At 39.9% G+C, this 21306-nt stretch overlaps 1 protein-coding gene across 1 annotated transcript in view; it reads left to right on the top strand.

The window, feature by feature from the left end:
• The first annotated feature begins 205 nt into the window (after window positions 1-205).
• sorbs2a (sorbin and SH3 domain containing 2a) overlaps window positions 206-21306 on the top strand; it is a 48695-nt gene continuing 27594 nt past the window's right edge. The window contains 3 exon segments of the mRNA XM_070856429.1: window positions 206-348; window positions 6682-6868; window positions 17765-17820. Coding sequence (XP_070712530.1) covers window positions 17811-17820 — 10 coding nt within the window. The 5' untranslated portion in view covers window positions 206-348; window positions 6682-6868; window positions 17765-17810.

The raw sequence follows: 21306 nt of genomic DNA, 5'->3' as shown, positions 1-21306 counted from the left end.
ACGCCGTGCGGACAGGGCAACTTCACCGCATTGCTATCCGAGCCCCGGTGACACCCCCAACAACCCCCCCCCCCCAAGAGAGAGGGAGCTGCCTTTAGTTAGCACACCGACACCGGCCACATCCATGCGCGTCGAAAAACAGGTGTACGGTTTCATCACAGGGACGCCGCACTAGCTTCCGCGCTGATAGTGTGTGTGTGTGTGTGTGTGTGTGTGTGTGTGTGTGTGAGGACTTCTGCTCTTGTTCGAGTGAGGACTTTTAAAAAAAAAAAAAATGTCTCATGGAAGAAGCTGATTTCCTGACGGCATGTCGCGGAATTAGTCGAGTGGGCTGGCAGTGGTTTTAAGGTAAGCGCCTACTCTCACACACAGTATCGGCAGTGTTGGTACTAATATCTTTCCCTCCGCGCCTCTGCTTCTAGCAGCTGCAGCGGCTCTGACTTAGGGCTGGGTATCGTGCTGTTTGAGTGGGGTAAACAGGGTTTTTTTTTTTGCCCTGCAAGCAACAATGACTCTATCGTTGTATCCAGCGCGACCAGGGCAAATGAATCAGCTCATCCGGGATGCGGTAAGGTCGCTGCTAAAGTGCATTCCAGTGGACTGCTGTTTCCAGTGCATTAAAGGAGAGATGCGGTCAGAGCAGGGAGGATGTTAAATACTGCAACCACAAGCTTTTAAGCTGTGGAAAAGAGAAATATTGCTCGACATTAGTAGCAGGCGACAGACTCAGCGTGAGAAACGAACAATAACAAACAGGCTGCTTGGTAGTAATAAGCATGAATTGAGATATCCATGTTTAACCTACATCTCAAATGCTTAGGATAATCTCTATTGTTAGCTTGTACATCTACTGTGCAGTGCAGAGTTTTATGTGTAATCATACAAAAAATGATTTTGTAGTGTGGTCAGTTTGGTTTGTCATGCACATTTATCTTTTAGTTGTTTACACAGTAGATAAAATCTTACTCTTAGTTTTACCCTGTGGTGTTATTCATTTAATGATCTATACAATAATGCACGTGCATTTGCTTCACCTTTAGAGTATGGTGTATGATAAAGGCCTCACACGGGCACTGTAAAGTCTAAGATTTTTTCTTTTTTTTTTGCATTCACCTACCATTTAAATGTTTATATCAGCTAGTCTGGTTTGGATAATAAGCAGTCTGGCTGTTTTTGCATTTTAATGTCATATTTTAAGACTGTTGCAAATCCTAGATCTGACAGACGACAAGGCACCACAGTCACCCCCTGTGTTTCTGTAGTGCTATCTGCTAACTGGTATAAAAGGGATGATGTAATGAGGAAAGAAAGCAAAGAGCCAGCAGCGATGGATGGTATCTGTGAGAACCATTTGAATGCCGGGTGAACAGGGAGAGTGGGGTGGTGTTCAGGATGCACAAAGTGTAACATTATCTCTCCGGGAACCTCATACCACTCCCGGTGTGGCCTACCTGTCCTGCGTGCATGTTTGTGTGTGTGTTTTAGTGTTTAGGCTTCGCCGGATGGTATCTTTGATGTAGTATTTTATGTATTTCTATGACTGCATACTTGCGTCTGGGGGAGAGGAAGCAGCACAGTGGGATGCAATATGACGAGCAACAGTTGGCTGCTATCTGTCTCACGAGGGGCTGCTACACCAATAAACAACCTCTCACAGAGGCTTAAATATACACACTTAATGGGCGATCATAGCATTTTGACTTGATTGATGGCCAATGAGCCAGAAAGTATGTCTCTGTTAGCGTTAACTCAGTTGCACCTGCCAGTTTAGAGTTACTGAGTGAGACTGTGTGTGTGTGTGTGCGTGCATGCATGTGTTTGAGTGAGAGAGGTAGCGGGAGAGAGTGAGAGAAGGAAAGGGGATCAAGACAGGCCATCAGGGAATAGGAGAATGTGATACATTTTCTCCTGAAAGTACAGAATGTAACAGGGGGTTACTCTCATAGTCCGCTTACTTTCTCTCTCTCTGTCTCTTTCTGTCTTTCCCTCTATCTCTCACACTCCTTTTGATTTTCCTTCGTCTGGGTATTTCCTTGCTTTGTTTCCCTCCGTCATCTTCCTCTCGCTCTGGCCCTCTTCAGAAGCTGATGTCATGGCTCAAGCGGTGTGTGAAAAGCCCGTCTTATTCTCAGTCTGGCTGATAATAAAGGCCGCCTGCAGGACATTCTCACTCTGCGAGTTCTCTCAGTGACAGAGCTGTTTGATGATAGCCGACGTTTTACCTAAATTGCTGCACCAGTTTCTTTTTATATAAAAATGTTAATTTGTTGTTGAGAGATTGATGAGGATCACCGGTGATTCTGGCTCAGTTTGAGCCAAGGATTTCACAAAAATGTTGAATGCGTCCATTAATTAATAAGGCAGTTAATGAGAATTCCCACTATAAAAGAAGCTAAGAACATCACATTGTGGGAAAACAAAGCTTAAGCCTGTTTTAGATTATTTACACAAACAGTGATAGAATGATAACATCTGGCTTTTTGCTGCTGTTACAATTGCAATAACTGACAATGAACACAAGGGGAAGCACCTCATGTACCACACACAGTCAGGTGGACACTGGCTTACTGATGCACATTTACAATGACCAGATGGAGAGAAATGATAGGCAGAAAAACAGGATAATATAGGGTGGATATTAAATGAAGTGTATGTTGTCTTTGTGTCCCTTGAATAACAAATGTGTTTTAAAATTTTAAAAATAAATGTTCTGAACTTTTAGACAACCAAGTCAATTTTACTAAAATATGCAAACTGCTTTCAGCATGTCCATGCAGTGCTTGAGCATTTAGTAGTTTGATGTCCTCAAACTCAGAAATGTTTTATTAAAGAATATGTCAATATGACAAAATACTAAATCAGCCAGACAGTATGTTATTTTCTATCCCTGCCACCTAAATACTATTTCAGTCCAGTGAAGTTTAATTTATTCACGTCAGTAGATATAAGAACAAACACGTTTATCTCAGCAGTATAAAAAGGCTGAAATTTTAAAAATGGCACTAAGTAGTCGAGGATGAAGACATGCTTTAAACTGATTAGTGACACAACACAGAGGAATTAAGTAGCCTAAAGCCCTTTGAGATTATGGTTAGATAGTTTTAAATGTACTATAAATTACTCACTGTCTTGTTAATTGACATGAAAATGTTGTCTTAACTGTGTCAACACAAAAGACAGTGAGTTCCTACCTCATTTTTCTCTGTTGAACAATATATTTGTGTTTTCCCTTATTTGATCTGCTCTCAGGTTTAAGTGTTTCCCAGTAAGTGACACTTACTAATGTGAACATGCACAGCTCTTCTGCTTTTTATAACCCGTCACTTACTTAACTGGGAATGGCAGGGCCTTGCAGAGGCTGATAATGAATTAGGTGTTGAAACTGTACGGGTGAGACCATGTCGACGCGGCCACTGTAGTCCAGCGTGGCTCATAGGTCAAAGTGTCTGTGTGGTTGAGTGTGAGTCTGTGTCAGTCGCTATAAAAATAGTTTGCTCTGGTACTTTAATGAGACCATTCCTAAGCTGCTGCTGCGTCATGTTGGTTTTAATTATTTTTCTAAATCATTCCATCACATGCAGACCTTGATAGGTGACACTTATCAAAGTCCCATTTTAGTCCCATTTTAGTTTGAATCCACGAGGGATGGGATCCAGAATCATCATCAAACACTATAAACTTCTGGTGAAGTTTGTTCGGATGCCGATAGAGGTCTTAGGGCTGGGCGACATAACAAAACATATAACCTTGATTAAATGTTTTCATATTGATCATTATCAATATTTATCACATATTGAAACACAAAATATATTTTTTCAGCAGTTCTTCAGAGGTTCTTTGGGTTGGTTGAGGTGCTATAAAGCACCACAGCCGTACAAGAACCTTTTAGCCCCCATATGGTTCTTTAGAGGTTCTCTGCTGGTTCTTCAGCTTAGTTTAATTTACTTAGGGGAAGGTTTTCATTCGGCAAAGGTGCTATGTTGCACCTATAAAGATCAGTACTATTTTAGTGCTATTTGGCACCATTCTTGTTTAATGCTGCCAGTTTGAAGAGAATCCTGATAATGACTGAAGCCTGAAGACACCAGAGCATTCATTAGTCAGACCTCAGACTATAGTTTATTAACATGAAAAGTAGAATAACATAATGTAAACATTTAACTGCAAATGTCGTTTGGTTTAGAATGTATTTTGTGATGAAAGAATCTATTGAATAGCATCTTATGAAGTGGCAATGTACAGCGAGCTGGTCATTATTGCAAAGCAAACTCCAGCAGGGTTATGAAGGACCATGATGCAACTCGTACCATCACACAGCTACTTACTTAAGAAATCAATGAAGAGAAAATATGGTGTTTTCTGATGGAGAGCTTCTTCCTTTGGATCAATATTGTCATCCAGATTCATCAGAATTGCGTCCATAGCAGCCTTCTGCTGTACAGAATACCATAACCAAACCACTGACCAATCAGCATCAAGAGTTAGACAAAGCTGTGAAATATATGCACACATGCTGCTCTGTTTCACTCAGTATCCTTCTCTTTCCAGGGGAAGTCTATTTTCACATCCACTGTCTTCACCGGTAGCTCAAACAATGATTTGCAGTAGGAACTAGACAGGTACCTTGACATGCAAGCCAAAAACTGCAGACTGACTTGTCATGTTTATTTTTGCGACAGGCTGTTGGATATATCACATTGAGTAAAACATGTCCAAGGTTTATCATAGTTATCAAGATAAATTTCCCTACCATCCCATATCTAGATCGTTTTATCGCACAGTCATATCTTGTCGGTCATCTTTCCTAAAGCCTCATGTAAGAAGATAACGTCTGAAGTAAATAGGTAATAATTATAATAGAGGACTAAACTCAGGTGCTTTGGCCTTTTTATTTTATTGGTCTCCTGACACTATCCTGATTCGGGGTCTGAGGGTAACATCATTAGCACCTGTCAGTTGTCAGCTTTTCACCATACCTCTGTGATCCTTGGCACGTGACCAGAAATTTCCAGGGACCAGCTGCTGTTTGATCATGTCTGCTCACACACCAATCACCGTAGCGGGCTGTGAGATCCCCAAGGTCTGGCGCCCTGGTGTTTGGGGGGGGGCGGCATAGTTACAGCAGTGCCACTTATCATCTGTGCCCATCTAGATGGGATTTTTACATTACCACTTCATCATTTGCACAATGACAGCAGACACAGATATCGTTGATCCGAGACAACTCACCCATGTTTGATTTAAAGGTTGGCAACATACTCACGCAACACTTGTCAGAGCTTAAAGTTTAGCCTTTTACCTTTATGGATTTATATGCTTAAAGTACTTGGTGTTGAACCAGTTGTTGTTTTTGATGATATAAGATGTAGATCTACACAGGTATTGTTTTCATGTATTGGCATGCTATCCTAAGGAAGGCTGCTGACTAAGGTGACATCACACACTAGAATCACAGTTGTTTTGACTATCTGTTTCATAGGGTAAAATAACTCACCATTCAGTAATCTTATCAGCATTCACATGGAGCCAAATTACCATAGGTTAATGGATTTCCTTTGTAGTGACGGCTGAACCTTTCCTGAGCCCTGCTGCGCAGTTAGTTGCTGATTTTTGTGCCCGTTTTATTTATTTTTGAGTATGGGTGTGAAGGGAGGAGGTGGTCCAGAAAAGTGTATTGCACAGTAGCTGCCTGGTTGGTTTTAGGTATCCAGGCTCTAAATATGAGATGCTAATAGCAGTAGTTACATCATCATTCTGGGAATAGCAGGGAGTCTGGGGTCTAGAGGTGCCTCTGGCTGACCTCCCTGCTGTGTATATTCAGCCTGTGTGTGTGTGTGTGTGTGTGTGTGTGTGTGTGTGTGGTCATTTCCAAATATACATTCCCATATGGATTACACAGCATTAATATTATTAATGACACAGGTGAGTGGACACATACTTATTCTGTATGTATTCATAGCCTAACATGACACTGACTGCACACGGTTAATTTGTGATAAAAAGAGAGAGAGTTGGTGTGTGTGCTGGTACATTTGCACATCTCTGAGCAACCCTTCACAGGCAATTGAAGTGTCAGCAACAAAGAGTGAAAGAAAATCTCATGTGAGAACAATTTGACACTCCTGTCAGTTTCTGTGTGGAGTAGTCCACTTTACATAGCCTCACACTGACGACATCGGCTACTGTGTGACATGAAAGCCCAGGAGGAGAGATGGGTGTGTGGAGTCTCTCTAACACCCCTCTCTGTCTGCTTCCTCCCACTGTCATCCCCACCCTAGTTCATTTAACCATACATGATTTGTCAGAGGTGTACCTACCTGATGCAGTTTGTACCCTAGAATTACGTGTATGTGACTGTGTTGTTGTTGGTTCGCTGTGTGAATGTGTGTGTATGGATATAGTCTGTCTTTGCGTGCATATACGTGTGCATTCTTTCTGGAATGCATGCATGCAAACATGTGTGCGTGTGGTAAAATAGAGATAGTCAGCCCTGTCACTTAGCCCCCACCCATCTACACAGTGGGGGGGGTAACTTTCCAGTCTCATAGACGAGCATGCCTGAGTCTGAAAATAGCCGTATCTGATCACAGCTTCACCCAAACAGGGAACTCTCTTTCCCCGTCACTCCCTCTCTTTGGCCCTCTAACTTTCTCCTCGTTCTGTTGTCTCTGTGCTTCCCAGGCATTACACGGGGTAACATCTGGGAATAAAGCCTGACCGGGAAAGAGACTTATCCTGAGCAGTGGGAAGAGGAAGAAATAACAAATCAGATTTTACGAAGACAAAAAAGAAGGAAAAGGCGCTTGGGCGACAGCTCACCTATACCTGACTCTCCTTAGCAAGTCTCAAGTCTTTTGGTTTTATGACGGTAAGAGTTAAATTTCCTCTGCTTGATGGACTGCTGCACCTGCACCCTGCTAGTCAAGAGGGCAGGCTTTTAGGGTTGAAAGGGTCAAAAGACTGCAGGGTTGCATTTCATCAGTATTCAATGTGCTCATGTGCATTTTCATGCCAAACCACAGGAGAACTTTATTTATTTTAGTTTGAAAATTGGGGTTGAAATTTTTTTAATTGAAATTGAAAAATTGAAAGTTTTTTTCATCCTGTTTTATTTAGAATTCATATTTCTCACTTCATGATTTACATACATCCGTGCTTTGAAGATTCAATACACACGCAAACAGATCATATCGTGCTGTTTCCTTGTTTGTGATGTGTCCATATTTACTTGCTATGAAAACACTGATGCTTTAAAAGGATCGCAAATTAAAACATCTAAATAGATTTTACAATCCAAACACCAAAAGGGAATTGTATTTATCTGTTCTGCCAAAACCCACAATTATAGGCCGAGAGGAGAATTTCTGTCTTTTGTGACAGTGGACAGAGGAAATGGTGTCAAATAAAACAGTGGCTGCTACCACGGTCACCTCAGAAATAGCATCACGAAATAACTTGGATTACAGTTTTGTGGATTGAAAAGTTTTATACATCAACCCTAGACGACTGACTTTTTAACTGACAAGGGAAAGTTCAAATTAAATGTAGCTGCACATACTTATATCTTATTTTCATAAACTAAATGAGGACAAAATCCTTTAATTCAGACCCCGAAACTTCCTGTCCTGTTTCCTTTCACCTCCTACCTTCCCATATTTTTGCCCCAGAATCTTACTTTCCTCCCTCTGTCCCTTTTTTACTTCCATCTCTTGTTACACACTCTTTCATGGTCTCTTCTTTCCCACTCAACAAAAGCCATGCACCAATCCCTCCATTAGGCCAGTCTCAGAGGTGTTGTGGAATGTCACCTTGACCCCTTGGGTACACAGTAAGGGGTGGTTCTCAGCGTAGCACGGGTTCGCTTGGTTCCCCTGGTTCCCTTTCTCCCGGACCTGGCATACAGTGAGGCACTTTGTCTGTTCTCTGGAAACGTCACAGGGTGCCCCATTTTCCATGGTTAATTAGTAGTAAAGAACATAAAATTAATTCATTCCAGTCCCACTAAAACTTTATTTATTTACAGAACCTGTTTATGTTTCTCCTGTAGAACTTTGTGGTTAGACATAAGCATTATTTGGCACAGAGATGGTTTGATTGCTTGGTTAGATCTGTGTCATCTGTGATGTGGGTCTAGGGGGTCTTACTCTGTTGGAGAAAGACCAAAATGAGTCAGGTTTGAACACACATTTATTTGTATGTCTAGAATAAATTCCAGACTGTTATGAGGTATCTGTGTCCTGTAAATGAAGGACCTTATCAAAGCTGTACAGAAATACTATTGTTTCCTTTTCAGCAGCTTGAAAACTCTAATTCCCTTGGTACTGTCACTGTGTTTAGCCCTCCTCTTCCTCATTCCTTCCTGGTATTTGTTTAAAAGCTAATGCATAAAAGGACAAAGACATACAAAAGGTGCCTTAACAGAATAACTGCAAACACAAGGCTCTTGAATTACAGTCTCATGTGAATATGTGATACTCCCAGTAAAGAGGCGTCTTTCTCTGTCTGACATGTGAAATACCTTTTTTAAAGATGCCTTGGTTTTTATACAAATATTTAAGTCATTAGTTTTGCTGTAGTTCAGTACCATTAACATCAACAAAGCTCTGGAAGAGGAAGGAGATTTTTGTAGCTAATTGCAGTTTTGTTCCAATGGCCGTCATGGAAATAGAAACAACACAGGAGCCAAAATCAATAAGACCGTTCAGGAAAGTCTGGAAGTGTATAAGATCTACAACTGAGCCCCCACACAAACAAAAAGTCTCAGAATTTTGAGTTTTATAGATAGTGACTTAGTTGTCGTTCCTCACGGTCAAACCTATGATGACTCATTTTAAACAGATTCAACTCTACGAAATACTTCCTGCTGTGTATCCAAGTGGGATTGTGAAGTTTTGCATTTCTCTTTAACCACCTGGTGAATTTTAAGAATGAAATATGTAAAATAATAATAGGCCTTACACCCAGAGCGCATCAAGATTCCTCAGATGGACTTTCGATGATGCAGACCACCTTAGAGGGTAAAGGGTCCTGTCTAATGGCAGTAAATATAGCACCCCTGCTAATCAAGTTCCTCTTATCTTCATGCTAGACACTTAACACTGGTACCTGGGGAATCCAGACTATGTATGGGGAATGTAATCTTAGCCACAGCTGATAGCAGATCTGCTTTAGTGTACCCCGTGCGTCATATGACAGACTATATTCAAAATATTTTGTTTGTTGTTGTTTTGTAAGTTATTGTTATGGTATTAAAGAATAGCATACAAAGTCTCTACTTAACAAATTGTACGTTAGGAAGTAAATTGCTGCAAATTTTCTGTCTAAGATGTCAAATTGTTCTCCACCCACTCATTTTTTTCCTATTTAGTTGCAATAATCTACAAGGCTTCTTCACTGTCTAAATCTATTTTGCACGGAACCAACTTCCTCACGAGAGTGATTAATAATAAGCACTGCTTACAAAGAATTTAGCTGGAAGTGCACAGAGAGAGACCATTTTTCAGGATTAAATTCTTTGCTACTGCTTCACCATCCTCCCCCAATCTCTAGATAGGAGTGTTTACAATCCCAATGTTTGAAAAAGCTATTTTCTGCGTTCTCCTGAATGTTTCATTCTGTTAACATCTTAGGCCTCAGGCATTGGTACCAGGTTGGTTACAGCTGGAGTGAAGGAAAACTGCATATAAAAAATCCTCTGAATACCTTTTAATTGAATTATTCAGTCATGCTAGGTTGGCTTATACTGTGAGGAAGCTAAATCAGCATTTGTCAGTCATGAATACTTTGTCAAAGCAAACATGAGCACATGAAGCACATATGCACATTTACACCCTCTTTTGTCTTTTGTGAGTGTCTTTTTTGTTTCTATGATAGAGCGTATGCTTAGTGTTTTGTGAGCATAAGAAAGTATAAAATGCAGTGATTTAGTCTGTCTTTAGCTGACCACATTACAGTTAAAGTATCGCGTTTGAAACTGAAAGAGCTGCTGAGGTGACTGACAGTTGTTCTCCCCTCAGTCAGCCATTTGAAAAAAGCTGAAGCCATAACTGTGGCCCAGCTATAGCTCTAAGTCAAAATGTCGAGTCAGGGAAAGCTTTAAGCTTCATCTTTGAAATTGCTTTAGCGTTCAGCACCATGTAACATTGTCCCTGCGTCCACTCGTATATGCTGTCATTTCCTTGTAACTGTGCATATATTAGCTTCTTGTGTTTGTCTCAGTTTGCAGCCTAGAGTTCTCCAGTGCTGTAATCACTTCCCTTCATTACAAAGCTCTACATGTTGTGTACATATTGGAGGAGAGGAGATGAGACACTGGCAGCTCTAAAGGTGTTGTTTACTGATGATGTCGTGTCCCCAGACGGCTTTAGCCAGACAGCTTACATAATACTACATGCTAATATTGGCTTCTTTCTTTTTGCTATGTTTGCTCCATCATATTTATTCCTTAATAATCCCTCGTCCTCTTTGCAATCTGTGTCTTTTTCTGTGTTCATTTATGTTGTTTTTTTTTTTTATTTATTTGAGTTTTCCTGTGCTTGTCTATGCTATTGTCCATGATCTTTTATCTTTTTTTTTTTCATCTTTGTCTCCGGGAACATCACTGCATACAGTGAATGCATCTACACTAAAGTTCTGTATAGTAATGGTAAGATAGCAAACCCACAAATTGTCACATTCAATTCATTCTTCTTCCCCCTTAGCCCTGACTCACAGTGCCGGGGCTTGTGTTGCGTAATTGCATTAGTGCTCTCAGGCCAATGGCTCTGCTCGTTAGTGGGCTTGTGATGCAATCTGCAGAACACACGGGCCTCTGTTGTTTGCACTATGGGCAGCGAGTGGGCATGCAGGGTCAGTGTATTGACCTTCCCTATCCATTCATACAGCCAGAGGGGGGTCTGCTAATGAGTGGCAAGGTTGAACAAACAAAGGCTGATAACAGAGATTCTGTTGGAAGTAGTTGTTGTTCACCTAGTGGCAGTAATGTGGTGGTAGAACAGTGACATTGTGCTGATCAAATATTCCTCATAAAATGGCCTGCATCTAGCAGCAAGGAGTTTTGTATTTGTGTGATAGAAAGGTTTAAAACAGTGATTTGTGTCCTTTAGTATTTAGCTGTCATAGATGTGCTTCTTTAGTAATACATCAAAACCCCTGTATGCATAGTATTTATATAGATTTAAACCATTCTTTGGTTGAATAATTTCTTACTTGTCTAAACTGCTTATTGCTCAGAGTTATTGGCTGTTCAAAATAAAAGTGTAGGCCAAAAAAAATGCTAATAAACCTGTGACCATGACGGTATGCTGAAACAATAGCAGCCCATGCATAAAACAGCTAACCTTTACTTCATAACCTTTTGCAAAACCTGTACAAACCCTCAGAAAATGTGTGACTGTTCTTCTTTAACATGTTTGGCAAGGAACCAGGGAATAAGCTGGATATTCATTCTGACGTGCATTAAAGGATAACACTGAGGCTCAGCAAGCAGTCTGACACATGCTCTGTATTGTGCATTAATGACTTTGAACACACCGTGATGTGAGTTAGAAGTTAATACTCTGAATTCATTTTGAATTCAGAATTTTGACTGAATAATGAGACCGGTCATGGTGGAAAGATGCTTATATGGTCCAACAGTACCTAAGCTAGTGTACTATACCAACTATCGCTCTACCGTAAGTTAGAAAAGTCCATCAATGGCCTCATTATTTGTTAATGTGTCATCAAGATGAATAGGTTCACTGTACTATACAGCCACACTCCAGTAGGTTGGCAGATTGCTGAGCCAATATTATTTCATTAACTTATCCAAAAAAGAGGTTTGGGAATGGGAGACAACAAGTGACGAGATGCCTTTGCTGCAGCTGATATAATTCTCTCCTGTTAAGGGGTTTGCAGGGTTTACTGAAATTACCAAGTTTCCTCTGAGTGTAGTAGCTTTAAGTAAAGCGTTGTTTGTGTCAAGACTGTCAGTGTTTGAACATTTCCTGTGATTCAAGCTATAAAAGAAGCCACTGGATGTGAATTTAATTTACTTTAAGACATTTTAAGTGTTAAACCCAAGAAAATACAGTTATCCTTCCCCTGCACTGTTGTATTAAGGCACTGAATCATTACTTGTTTGGATGTCTCCATGACTTGGCTGTCTAACATGAACACTTGAAGTACTAGAAATACTTGAAGCTGTGAAATACAGCATGCACTGAAAGCACAATGGGTAATTCCTCACAGATAGACTCTTATTTTGATTCTCTAGCCTTTCTTTTTTTTTCTGACCACAACCCTGCACTCCCCACATTTGTACCACAAAAATGCTCTGCTAAAAAAATCTGGCTCCATTTCAGTAATTAAGGAATGAAGCAATTCTAAATTCTGCCTTTTTTGGAGCGGTGACTCTCGCTGTCCCTTGGGTTTCAGGCTCTCCATGTCTCGACAAAGATTTATGTTGAATCTCCAGGGAAATTCTGTTGCCTTGTTGAGAAGGGAATTGTTCTCTTTGATTTCTTCAACGAGGCTTTACTGATTGCTCTGCTTCATCTTCAGTTTTATCCCCATCACACTCCTGAATCCAGGTTTATAACTAATGTTCACTGCAGGGCATCACTGCAGATAATACATAGTGTTTCTCATTAATTCACATAGAATATTGCACCTTGTGTCTGGCAGAACGTTGTTTATTTTTTTTATTTTTTTCTAATCTCATTAAGCTTTCAACAGCTGATAAGCCTCTGTATGTTGAACAGCTGAACAGAAAATGTCTATCTGATGACTTTTTGGTTAGGTCTCTAAATAGATTTGCTAAGGAGCTTAATCTGTTGACATCCTGTGAGTATGTTCAGTCTGAATGACCACTCCAGGGTCAGGACCCTTGAGGCCATAGTCGGCTTATCTCCAATGACTGTTCACTCTCTCCTGCTGTCTTCACACATGTGCACACACACAATAAATAAATGCACATGACAAATTCAAATAAAACCTTTATACTGAACGCTATACTGAGTTTTGATCAGTTACAGTTTATATTTTAATTATGTTTATTTATTCTAATGTTTATACACATATTGATATATTTTGCTGGATACATTCATGAGGGGATTTCATCATGGTATATTAATTTATTTAATGTCTGCAATTTAAGAGCAAGTTTCTTATATAGGTACACCATGTCAAAAGTAACTAAAATTGTCTAAAAGGTATGAGCTTTGAAAGGAGGAAGTTGTTGATCTATCGTTAGTGATCTTGTGAAGAAGGAATTAATTCATAAATGAGAAAAGGACGACGTCGTCTCCTCTGTTGTTTACTCTTACAGCATCCTGAGGTACAGTATGGTAACTTCAGGGTCATGGGCTGGTGGACGGTGAAGAGGCATAAAAAGTCATTGGGAAGTATCTGATGTTTTCTTCTGAGTCCCTTCCAAGGGTTAGAAACGAAGTAAAGGATTGGGTGGTAGCATAAAGCTTTCCAGTGGTTTCTGCCATGCTCTGCTGAGTATTTGCACTATGGGAGTGGTCTCTACCAGTGATGTTCTGCTGATCTGACGGGTAAGACTGGGTTTGAGTTTGAAAACAACGTGAACTATAAACCATAGTAGGCACAACATTGAAAAAGGTTGTGTAGAATTCTTAACAGTTGCTTCAAACATTTTAATCATCGTTATTTAATTTTTTCATTATTGTAATTTTCTTGTGGAAACATGATGACATTTGTTTATAGACACTTGTTTTGTCTACGCAAAGGCAGACGGCCAGTTATTAATGGCATCCTGGCCAGTTCTCTTTGAGGACATGTTTGTTTTTTTCTTTCCTTCCTTTTGTGTTTCCATCAAACTGTCTGGGCTACATTTTCCTTCATGTTTTTTTGTTTTTGTTGTTTTGTTAGATAGAGACGTTTTGTGATGTTTGTTTAACCTCATTCTCTTGTAGTATTGCTTAATTTCTGCTTTGTCTTCTAAGTGGTGGCCACACAATACTTTTATGACATAATTCAAAAGATATTATGCCCATTTTCAGGTTGTATTTGGGGGGTCATACTATGAGTGCACACTGCATGTTGCTCATACCCTCTTACTGAACACTCCGTTTTCTCTCCCAGGCTTGTCTTACCCCATAGTTTGAGAGTTTGTAGAGACACCGTGGGCACATATTTATGTTAAAAAGACATTAAAAGTGCATTTTGCGTAATGTGTCCTCTTTAAATAGTGCACACAGAGATAGATTAGATAGATTAACCCCCACTGTGTGTTAAGTCCCACTGTGACCTGTAGTTTGTCTTTAGAATTTAATTTGTCTCTACAGGAGTTTTTTCAAGGTCAACAATAATGAAACTCCTCCGGTGTGGAAAATTATCATGTCGTCAAGGGGAGCAAAATGGCCATGCTGTGATAGAAACAGTCTCTAGTGATGACTTCAAATCACTGTTAATACACTTCTAATAAAGAAACAGAGGAGGATGAGCGTCCAACTATAGCTACTACCCTGTCTTATGTTTCAAAGCTCAAACCCTATTAGTCCACTGATAAGAACCAAAGTGAGTCCCAGTGGGTCACTCAACAGACTAATGAGACTTGACGGGCTTGCGGTGTTGGACATCGCAGCTTTCTGTGGCTTATAGCTCTGACTTGTGTATTTGCAGTCCCACAGCTATTACACTCAGTAATTATATACACACTAGTCTCCAGAGTGGCCCACCAATGCCTAAATTACAGCTGGTGGATAAACCATGGCAGAGTAAGAAAATAAAATGACTCCAAAGAAACATAACACACCAAATTCTTAACTGCAAATGTAAAACTAGGAGAAGAATTGAAAACAACTCAATGGAAATGAAAGTCTTTTGTTTATTCAGGAAACTGACATTTAAGTTCATTCATTATTAGAAATGATAGGATAACAAGTGTTTAATCTGTCAACATTTGCTTCTACAGTTTCCCTTGTAAGTATTACATTAAGCATTACATTTTTGAGCAGCACTCACTGAATATTAATGGAAACATTTAGTGCCTCTCTGGTGTATGCCACGATATGCATGCTGAAGAGAATGATAATGATCTATTACCGGCTTTAGTGTGAGTGTGAGTGCTGCAGATTTTGTATTTAAAAGCTTAAAAAGGCCTATCTGGACACATAGTCAGAGTTGTTCGGAGGTGTAGAGCCTGGCGGGTTTCATTGCCGTGCCCAGCCATAACATTACACCATGGTCACAGCTGCTGTGTCGCCACGGATCTGTCCCCAGGAAACATGATCCTGTTTATAATCTGACCATCGTTTGGACGCAGACTGCCTGCGACGCCAGACCCATGATTTACCCCGGTGCGTGTGCGTGTATGTGTGTTTCTCAGAGATAGATTTACGAGGGCATACAGTATGAGGGTGAGGATTAGGTCTTGAGGGACTGAAAGTATCCCACAATGCCAGACTTGATGTAGTTCCACAAGTAACAACACTTCCTTCTGTGTTTGGAAACCTTCACATGGTGGAGTAGTTGTATATCTGGGTGAGTCACGGCATATTAATGACCATTAGTATAGGGGGGTGACGGTACTTACAAGTTAGACTTGTTTCTGAGCTTTTGTGTATATCATTGAAAGACTGTCCGGGTTGAATTTATTATTAAGCATCTTCCCAGAGAGAAATGATCCTAAAGGTAACTTTTATAGGTGTGTGTAGGAAACACTAGCTGTACAAACTCAGTTATACATTTGCTTTGCAATGTCACTGTTTTGGCAAAACAAAAGCCAGCACAGTTTATAGCAAATAAAATTTCAAGTGCAATTTCATACGACCCCATTATGAAAGAAAGAGCTGATTACTTTTATTGACTGCTGATCTTGGAACAGATTTTATTATGCTGTATTATCTGCCCCCTTTTGAATTTACATATTCACTAACAATTGTTTCTTATTGGACAGATACAAGTAAAACATGCATTCATATTTTGTTATGAAATGCTCTGTGAAATGCAGTATTGTTAACATCAAGTGTGTTTTCTTTAGATTAATCTGGCTGTGTTAATGGAATTGTTGTATCAGCATGGAGGCAAAGGAAGAGAAGTCATTAAGAGGTGAAAAAACAACCACTTAGAGTTTAAAAAAAGAAAAATATTGGCCATTAATAATGTATTTTTCTACATAAAAACAACCATCCATCTTGATAGAGTTATTGTGAGAGACATATACATGGGAAATTTTACAATTGAGTAACTTGCCAGTTGTCTCTGATGGACGATACTGTGGACTGATGGCCTTGTGGAAATGCAGAGCTTCCACAGTGAGAGAAAATACTAGAAATTCATTTGCAGTATCTCTCTGTTTTTACCATGTTCTCAACTGAATCGAGCCTGGGGTTTCAGCATGGTCACATACATGTTAATGTCATGCCATCCATCAAGTACCACTCATAACTAGAGCCAACTTCTAAGGCAGTCGCACTGTGCATCACATTCCCGAAACTTCACAACGGTATCTATGTGTGTGTAAGGCAAGGTGAACCTTATGTATGTCATAGTTATTTACATACCAGACGTGCATGATCCCTACTGCAGCCACTGTGGGCTGTCACTTGTAGTATCTTTCATACACACTAAGTCCTATGATGACACACATGTGCATGCATTCATGCAAAGGTGCAACAGTCTGAGTTGTGCCTTTGATGTGTGCCCTATTCATATCAATCATGCACCCTGCTGCAACAGTTCCAAGAAAATGTGTCCATATAGGAAGAGAGAGCCATCACATATGGGTACAGTAAAGTAAACATGGCATTCTGAATCATTTATCAGTGCCATTCAAGTTATTTATGTGCTCCAAAGCATTTGCTTAGGCCATTAAGTCTCTCACTCAGCTGGAAGAAGTTATGTTCCCACATTTGGCTTCCATGGGTTTAAGCTCTGGCGTTGACATCCTCATAAATATGACAGGCAGTATGTGTTTTAATCTAAATTTTTACTTTTTGTAAAATGCAGCATAGTAAGTCAAGTGAAAAAGAATTGAAAGTGTGTAATTGACCTTCTTAGCACGTCTACAGCTCTAATGAGAAGATATTATGAACTCTTTTGCAGCGGGTACTCTATATGCTGGTTATTAATGTCAGCATAGACTGATAATCAGACTGAATTTCCCTTTCAGTTCAATTCATAAGAATCAGTAAACAAATCAGAGATGTGGGTGGTGGTTCTGAGGTCTGGAATCAGGCCACATTATTTTGCCTGCAAATTCAGAAATGCAGTTAATGATTCGGTTGTCATGTCCAAGAGATCTATTCGTCAGGTTTTCTCAAGATTGAAAAAATTAAATGTGTGAAAGGAGTTTAAAACTGAGCTGACTTGCAGTCAATTGCAGCATGTCAGCACACAGCATTCCTACTCCTTCACATTATTAATCTCTCCAGACTCTGCACAGAGATTTCTGGCTCTCTTTGTAGTGTGATTTGAAGAGCAAAGCTAATGACCTAGTGGGCAGCAGAACTGGCAGATTTCCAAAAACACTGCCCATATGTGAGATTAAATACAAAAGAGCAAGGTTGTCTCTTACAGTTGCAATAATTCAATTATTTATTGTATGCTACATTACATTAAGACACTGATACTGATATTTAATGCAAGTGCATTCACCTATGGAGATAAAATCCAAGCAGTCTCAGGGAGATCATTTTGTAAATTTAAAAGAAAACGTTTCTTTTTCTCCAGTTCAGCAGTCATCATGGAAGACATTCTTTGCGAAAAAATTGATTTTTTTTTTTGTCTAAAATACTTTCTGTTTATTTTCCAGGAAAGTGTGTCCCCCAGCAGCAGATCAGTAAGAAGTGCTCTTCAATATGAATACAGGTATACAAGTACACACACATATTCACATGCACACACACAGACCATATACTGTATGAGATTGTTGGGGAATAAGATTGTTATTTCTGTTTTAAAAAAACAAAACAATAAAGAAGTCGATATGTTTCCACATTTCAGACTTTTAAAAGCTGTGTGTGCTAGTTTTCCCCACCACTGACACAAGTCAATAACTCTAACCCTGACCATGTGTCACCATGATGGTCCATTTTCAGCTGGGGTTTTTCCTTACTAAAAGCAACAGTAAGCATAGTAAGCCTGTTGTTTTTAACCACAGTGACGTAATCCAGCTTCAATACATTCCCAAAGCTCTGTCCTAAACTTGGCAGTAATCCAGAGCTGAAGTTTGTATTTCAGCTGGAGAATCAATGATGAGTAATCCGTCTTTGAGCCGTCTTCGCACACCACACACCACCACTCTGTGTGGCTGCCAATGGTAGCTTGACTCATCTTGGTTGTTTGCCTTTACTGACAATATAGAAGACAACGCATAAATAGCTTTGGCATGTGTTAAAGTACAAACAATAACACCACCAGAATTAGAAACACAAAATTAATTTGATGGAGAAACAAAACAAGTTAGACTCACGGATTTCAAACTACTTGTAATGTCCAACAGCTTAAATTGTAAAGAACTGATCTTAGCGTTGGCTAGAGTTTCAAGGAGAGCATTTGTGAAGAACATCAGCTTGTTATAAGAGTAATGAAAGTAGTTTGCTACAGTTAAGCTAATGGAGGTGTTTCAACGGATATATATATAGATATAGACACTTGATTTCTCCGCTATCAACAAATATCCCCCATTTTAATTCAATGTATCACATTGATTTCACCAAACTCATGATTGATTGATGATTCTGTCTGTGCAAATTTAAACCTTATTAAAAATCAATCATCCAGAGTAATCTAATTTAAAAGGATCTAATTCCTGTCGTCATAAGCATACTGTATCTGACAGGAATGCTCAGGCCAGTGTAAGCTAATGCACTACAGCATCTTTAAACTTCTACTTTGTAATTGTGCTGTACACCAGTTTCATTGCGTTTCGTGAGCTCATGCAGTAAAAATCAAGCTCTTTAAATGCATGCGCTTTGCCTCCTCTTGTTTGCCTTATGTTTCTGGCTGGACACGTTTTGTGTGTGTATGTGTGTGTGTCTATTTGTGTCTTTGCATATATGCATGTGCATGTGTGCTGCTGCTTCTGCCTCTATGATCACCTGCCTGGCTGTGATTTCTCAGATAGCGGAGGATTCGCTCGCAAAAGCGTGGCCTTGTCACTCATGCTCTCTCCCATGAAGAGGGTCCAGAGCTCACCAAATCTAGGCACAGGTACTAACACTCACAGAAACACTACAGATTAACACGTTTTAATAAGAAGAGTTACATAAGAAGCTACAAGACAGGCCACCTCAGTTATTGAATGGACTAAACTGTCAAAGCATCAGGTAAGTCTTAAAAAATGGCTTGTTTTTCTAAATCATGTTTGGGCTTGAGCAATCTGATATGCAAGAGCATATCCGAAATACTTTCAAATAGGATGCGGCTGCCTCGGTATGCTTGAGCAATGTTTGGACTATGCTGTTTTTTTTTCTCATCAGTTCATTGTATAATTAGTTTGTGTCCTTTTTGTTTCCGTCTTGGGCTTGTTTTTGCTTCCTAAATCAGTCATAAGTCATACCGTACCTACCTATTGTTGATGTTAATCTTCCTTCCTTTTGACAGCTCTCATATGTCATGCCCTTACACTCCATGCCATTTCCCCCTCTTAATGAGTAGTTTATTCTACTCTTCCTGTCGTCTAAGGTTTTTATTCACTGTTTTTCCTGCGTCGTTTTTTTTTCTCTTGCTGCTTCTCTTCTGCCAGCATTGAGTGGTTAGGTATGGCACAGCTCCCTTGACCCTGAGCTCTTGGAGAATGTGGGAATGTTCTTGGATGGGCTTGTTGTTTTGACTAAAATGGCACAATTCTGCTTAATTTTTCCTGATTGGTGTTTCATGCAAGCAAACTCGGTATACATGTATAAGCCTCTTGCCCATTTCCTTTCACACATAATTTGAAATTATAGGTCAAATCAAGATGAAAAACAGAAGAGCTTTTTACAGAGCAGGCGCAAAAGCTGAAGCTAAACTATTCTCAGCTTCCAGAGGCTACAGCTGGTCATCCGCAGCTGTCTCCATCCCTTTCCTCTGCTGAAATAGCAATGTGTGTGCCTGAACCTTGACAGCATCCAGGTTTACAGCTGCACCCATTTAGGCAGTCTAGCATGTACAGCTTCCTTTTACACAATAGTAGGGCACAGTCTGAAAACTGATCAACTGTTGTCAGATATTTAAGGTTTAGGAGCATGGTAGGAATGATGAAACCATCGTTTAGAGGGGCCGTAGGATCCTGTGCGTAGCCATTAGCACATTATTGTGCAGGAGACATGCAGGCGTCAGCTCCTGATGAACCCTCAAATTTGGCAGGGATGTACAGTACACTCACCATTATCGTTTGATACTGTTCTACTTAGAGTCTATACTCCAAATCTGCAATGTTGTTTTCTAGAAATACAGAAAGCACCCTCCTGGATGTTTCCAACACTGTAGACTAATGGAGGTTAAGGAGTGTTTTGTGTGCTGTGGAGTGAATAATCCCATCTTGAGCCATCTCCACTGGTACCATCTGCATTGCCGTGAGCTAGCTAACATAACCAGCAATGTGGAATCACTTGATGGGAATATAAGTCAGTTAAGTTAGTTAAAGGACAATGCCGGTTTATTTCAATCTTGCGTATTTTCCATAAATCTGTTTGTTGTTGCTCTGTGGATCTGAATTACTTTGCACTTGCCACCTCAGTTGTAGAGAGTTGTGGAAAGGAGGACTCCTCCTCCAACAAGTTTCCAAATAACTATAGTTTTTACATGAATCATCTGAAATGCTTGTCTCTGTGTCTGATCCAAAGTAAACCCAGAAAAAAGCTACCTGAAATGGCGATTATGGCAACACAGAATGTACTCATTTCTAATATTAGAGCCAAAATCTGAATTTTTTTACCCACTGCATTGGCAACCTTCTGACGTAAGCCCTCTGTCATACAATATAATACTAAGTGAGATTTGACTTCAGCATCTTGAATCTTAACAAATTTTTGTCTAGTGCATTCATATAGTTTTCACATTTCCTCTTTGAATGTCGACAGGAAAACTACATTTTACAATTGTGTGATCTGTAAACTACAGGAGAAGACTCATTAGTCTGTCTCATTAGTTGTAGAAGCAGTACCATTTGCTGTGTGTACAAGATCAAGTGGTTGAAGACTTCTAACAAAGTGGTCGCTTATTCAGAACAGAGTTCAGAGTAGTTGTGAATGCTAAAATATTAGTACAGAGGGTGGTTTTGTGTATCACATCAGTATAAGCCATCCAAATAAGATGTTTTCTGCTCTTTTCCTCGCGACCTGTCTTTTTAAACCTGTGTCTCCTCCCTTA

This window comes from Pempheris klunzingeri, chromosome 3 (genome assembly GCF_042242105.1).
Source record: "Pempheris klunzingeri isolate RE-2024b chromosome 3, fPemKlu1.hap1, whole genome shotgun sequence".
NCBI classification, from domain to species: Eukaryota; Metazoa; Chordata; class Actinopteri; order Acropomatiformes; family Pempheridae; genus Pempheris; species Pempheris klunzingeri.
This window is presented reverse-complemented; position numbering and strand designations above follow the sequence as displayed.